Source organism: Solanum tuberosum, unplaced genomic scaffold, assembly GCF_000226075.1.
Source record: "Solanum tuberosum cultivar DM 1-3 516 R44 unplaced genomic scaffold, SolTub_3.0 scf00490, whole genome shotgun sequence".
NCBI classification, from domain to species: Eukaryota; Viridiplantae; Streptophyta; class Magnoliopsida; order Solanales; family Solanaceae; genus Solanum; species Solanum tuberosum.
Window position 1 is genome coordinate 160,986 of NW_006239413.1, and position 5,429 is coordinate 166,414.

A 5,429-nucleotide genomic window follows, 5' to 3' on the forward strand; every position below is an offset into this window, starting at 1 on the left:
CATATATACCTTTAAAATACACTATTAAATAGTTCAGGGGGTAAAAAATACGGAATTAAATAGTCTAGGGAGGTAATAGGTCCTTATGAAAGTTTAGTATCGCAACAGCAAATCCGACCAAAGTTGGGATATTTTTCAGACCCTTATGCCTTTAATGTATATCAATATTATGTTTTACCGTTTGTATATATTTTATCAAAAAATATTACTATTCGTATTTTTCTTTTAAAAAAATCCTTCATTAGAGCTGGAAATTAAGGCCCCAATGTTGCATTCCTAGATAAAAGTGAATTTTCCTTAAATTTATACTTCTTTCGTTTCAATTTGTTTGTTCTATTTTGTCTTGGCATAAAATTTAAGAAAGTAATTTTTTTAATTTTTTTTTATGGTCATAAACTAAAGATATGTCAAATATATTTAAATGTTCTTTTGTTTTGTGATCTTAAACACGTCAACAGAAAAGTTTAAAGTAAAAAATTGTCAAAAAAAAAGAGAAAAGAGATATTCTTTCGAAAACGAACTAAAAAATAATAAAGTAGAATAACCAATTTGAAATAGAGAAATAATAAATTTTCCCAAAGACATGCAACACCAGAGCCCAAAAGTAAGCCCAAAGTACCATAACACAGGCCCAACACATTGGCCTCCAAAAGCTGAAAACCCAACTTTAAACCCTAGCTTCTCGAGCCCACCATTTTTATGTATAAGAACCCAAAAACCCTAATATTCGTCTTCTTCATCGGCTGCCATTTTCAGAGAGGCAGAGGAGAGCGCAACAGTGAAATCAACAAAAAATGAAGTACAATCCTAGAGTATCCTCCTCCCGCCGGAAGAGCAGGAAGGCTCATTTCACGGCGCCGTCAAGTGCGCGCCGGATTTTAATGAGCGCACCCTTATCGTCCGAGTTACGTGTAAAGTACAACGTAAGATCTATGCCGGTGAGGAAAGACGACGAAGTTCAGGTTGTTCGTGGAACTTACAAGGGCCGTGACGGGAAGGTCGTCCAAGTGTACCGTAAGAAATGGGTGATCCACATTGAACGTATAACCAGGGAGAAGGTTAATGGATCTACTGTGAACGTTGGTATTCATCCTTCGAAGGTTGTTGTTACAAAGCTCAGGCTTGACAAAGACAGGAGATCACTACTCGACCGCAAGGCTAAGGGACGCGCTGCTGCTGACAAGGACAAGGGCACTAAGTTCACTTCTGAGGAGATCATGCAGACAATCGATTGATTTTTCACTCATTTTGTCTGGTATTGCTATTTTAGCTAAAGAGAATTTATAGCCGTCCGTTTCAGTTAATTAGTGTTTTGTGGAGACATTGAATTTTGTTGAAGTTTCTGTTTTTGCTTAAATCAATGATGATGATACTTCAGAATCCCATAATTTAGTTAAATTATTATGTTAGCTACTATATTTGACTGTTGGCTGTACCTGTAGCTCTGCTTTGACACTCATGAATGATGCTGTTAAGCCAAGTGACTCGCTTTGGTGCTTAGTATGTGTTTTACACAAGAAGCATTATAGCTTTAGAGGTTGTCTAGTAAAGAAATGAGATTCTAGAGTATCCACATAGGGTAAACTTGGATCATTTGATATCCTTTAGAAGTTGCTTCTTTCTGAACCATGGACGATAGGATATACTATATGATTACCATCCATGTGAGCTTTGAAAACCATCAATATTGCTAAGCTTTTGGTGAACAATAACTACATACCCGGTATAATTCCACAAATGCAGTGGCAGACTAGAGGTAGTCAAGGGCTCACCCAAACCCTTTGGCAATAAACTACATTGTATTTATGAGGTATTTTAAAGAAATTTTATGTCTTTATAATTGATTTTGAACCTCCTAAATGTAGGATTAGATGTTGGCTTAGTGGTTGTGGGGTTCAAAGCTCACCTTGAGGTTCCAAGATCAAATCTTAGGCACTATTTTTTTTCCGACCCCCTTAATGGAAATCCTAGATCTGCCATTGTTGGTGAAGTTAGAGTATCTCTACAATGTAAAGAAGCTTTAGTGAAGTTATGTTCTAATTGGCGGCAAACATCATGAACACCTCTATTGTACACTTAACATTGCATAGAATTGCTGGTTGAAAGTGTGCTGTATATTTTTGTGAGGCTTCTCATTTTCTGTTTAATCAACGTAGTGCTCTATTTGTCATTTGAGCCCTCAACCATGTTGTGTTTGAATTGTAGGCATATTACTGATGAATGATTTTTCGGAGTGGTAGGAGTGAATGACCACAAGAATGAAGTGTCATTTAAAGTGACTAGTACTGGATTCTCTTGCCTTTATATTTTACATCATATAGCTGCAACAACAATTTCTGTTCTTTTATTCCTCTATGAAATAACATTAGTCATCCTTTTTTTTGGGTCATTTTTTAGTAGAGCTAGGGTGTTGGAGTAGCTGCTATAGTTTTCCAGTTCAAGTTAGTTTATGTTAAGTTAATCATTCCATATGCTACTTGGAAATAGTTTCCTGTTAGTATGTCATACTTCTAAAATTTCTGGTTTATTATCCTGAAGCTCTATTCATTATCTTGTTATTTTCCAGTTTTATGCATTTTGTAGAAGTCTCTTAGCTTCGAGGTAGTGTGTTTTACTGCTAACTGGGCTTTTTACTAGTCAGATTTGTATGACTTTCTTGAGATGCTAAAGGGTTGGTGATGCCAATGTGTTATACCTTGCGGATACACGTGCAAGTAGTACTTCTTACCCGGAATTCAGATTAAGATTATTTAGATGCTGCTTTTTGAGTGCTCTACCACAATGTGTTTTTCAATTTTCATTTTTTATGCTTAGTGTTTGTTTAGCCCTCTGGTCATGAAAAGTCTCAGTGGTCAGTTCATTTAACTATGTAACAACTTGAAAAGTTTAAAGAACTTATCTTCAAATGTATTGTTGAAGGTGATTTTGATATTTTATGCTCCTGCCCGCTTGTATTCATTTTCTAGCTATATTGGCCTTTTTTGATCAATAGGCAAGAGTTTATTGTCCCTCTCGTCAACTTCATCTCAGCTATCTGTCTTTATTCTTTGACAGCTATTCTGTGCATATATTCTTGTGTTTAAAAAACCTTGCGAATGTTTTGTTGAACCCTTGGGGGTTGGCTCAAATGGTTTGGCTTGGGACTTCCATAATGGAGTGTCTTGTTCAAACCCCCTTGCCTGCCCCTGTTGTCGAGCTTGTTACACGGGGTTGGGTTGCCTAGTGCAGTTTACCTTTTGTAGTTTGAGAGCTATTGCACTGCATTGGTGTTTATCCCTGTGCACTAAAGGGATTGTTTGGTAGAGTGTATTGGAAAAAATAATGCTTGCATTAGTTTGATGTATTATTAGTACCTTGTTTGGTTCACTTTTCTAATCTATGCATAACTAATGTTTGTGTTAGTAATACACTCTATTGTGTATTGAAGAGTATTACTAATATCATCTATTTCTACGCATTAGTAATGCAATGGGTTCTAATGCATGCATTAACATTATTGCTAACATTATTAAAGACACAATTGCCCTTAAAAACTTTTTTTTACATCTTTTCCACTATATTTGTGGAGGGTATTTTTGTAAATATATAGTAGTATTTTTTCTAAAAAAACTATGTAATGCATAATATATTTTTTACACCAAACCAAACATTGCATAAAAAAAAATTCATCATAACTAATGCAATGCAAGTATTATTAACACACTATATTTTGCATTATTCTTATACACTCTACCAAATGACCCCTTTTTTATGTGGGGTCTCATGTCATAAAAAAAATTTCTTTTCCTGCGAGTATCCATGTCTTTCACCTCCTCTGGTTCTTGCGCTGCAGAAGATCAGAGGAGTTTGTTAAGTATACAGCATTACCTGCTAGGGGAAAAGCTATGGATATCTACTCTATACAATTAAAGCAAGATATGGTTGGGCCCTTTGCTCATTTACCTACTAGAAACCGTCATCCTACCTTCCTGAGATAGGGTGATAGGGTGAGGTCTGCGTGCACTCTCTACCACTTGTGTGATTTATCAACTATATAGTTGTTGATGTGATAACTCAGTAAAAGCTCTTTTCCCCCTTCTCTGATGTGTACATACTTTTGGGATCTAACTAATTTTAATTTGTCCCTTAATTCTCACTTTGGTGTAAAATTATCTAAGATTAATTTGGATTTGTGCTTTAGTATGTAACTTTGGGATAAAATTGTCTCATCCAAGGCTCGAAGGTTAGTATTATGAATTTTATCACATGGATTGAGAGATGCACTAGTGCTACGTATAAAGGTTCATAATTGTACGGGAAAAAGAATCATTTAAAGATAAAATATGAAATTATTTGTGTATGACTGAATTTTTTATTTCGATATAGGTAGTGTTCGTATCTAAAGCTCTTCTCTCAAAAGTTCTTTAAGAATATTTGTGTTAAAATTCAAAATAATCTAAATATTTAGAGGAAATAGCCAAATCACCCCTCAATCTATAACTAGATTACCAACTACACACCTATACTTCACGAGGGTCCTAGTACCTCCTAGATATTTTCAAAATGAAATATATATCCCCTTAAAATTGATCTTCTAGATTCGCACCAAGTAGTGATATGCATGCGTCCTGCCATGTAATATTACCTTTTTTTTATATAAAAAAATATTTCTTTTTCTCTATTATGCTTTTTCCTTTTATATTTTCCTTTTCTGCTTTTCTTTTTTCAGTTTCCATTCCTCTTTTTCTTTGTCTTCAACAATGTTTTTTGGCTAAAAAAAATTGCCTTTTTAGATAGGATACATGCCATGACTACTACACATTCTTAGACTCCCAGAGGAGATATGGTACCAACAAAATCTCGATGTTCTTTATTGAAGCTTTAGGAGAATGAGAAACTACATCGTTGGAATCACTTCTGTTTCCACTGCTAGTATTGAAATTAAAACAATGCTTTGAGAAATTACTAGTAAGCAACACTAGTTAGCCTAAATGAGGTTACCAGTGTTGGCTAGCGGAGAGACTAATGATGATTTCGATTTAACAATGTTAACCTAAGAAGTTTGATGGATTATTGCAATCATTTCAATAAATGAGTTTTCTCCATTAATTAGTTTGTTACCCAATGAATTCTTCTCCATTTTTACTCTACAGTTCAGTCCTTTTGACTTTTGATTTTAATTTCGAGTTACCGCAAAATTTCAAATCGGTGAAAAGTGAAGTTACAGTGTCAAGTATGTGATTTGAAGATGAGAGTTGGCTTAGTGATAAATGGATGATGTCGGCCTGGTGGTGGATATGAGCTGATGTTGCCCTGTTAAAGAGGAAAATAAAGAAGAGGAAGAAGGTAAAAATGAAAAAATAAATAAGAATAAAAGTAAGTATAAAAATTCAAAAAAAATAATCAGAAAAGTAATATGAAATAAAAGAAATACTTATAAATTAAAGTTT

General features: G+C 34.5%; 1 protein-coding gene across 1 annotated transcript; it reads left to right on the top strand.

Annotated features, from left to right (window-relative positions):
• The first annotated feature begins 717 nt into the window (after positions 1-717).
• On the top strand, positions 718-1,409 carry LOC102588872 (60S ribosomal protein L26-1). Its single transcript, XM_015303930.1, has one exon. The coding sequence runs from the start codon at positions 795-797 to the stop codon at positions 1,233-1,235; it is 441 nt and encodes a 146-aa protein (XP_015159416.1). The 5' UTR covers positions 718-794; the 3' UTR covers positions 1,236-1,409.
• The last annotated feature ends 4,020 nt before the right edge of the window (positions 1,410-5,429 follow it).

What these genes read in the sequence shown, in the direction of transcription:
- LOC102588872 (XM_015303930.1), top strand. Translation starts at nt 795, where the DNA reads ATGAAGTACAATCCTAGAGTATCCTCCTCCCGCCGGAAGAGCAGGAAG.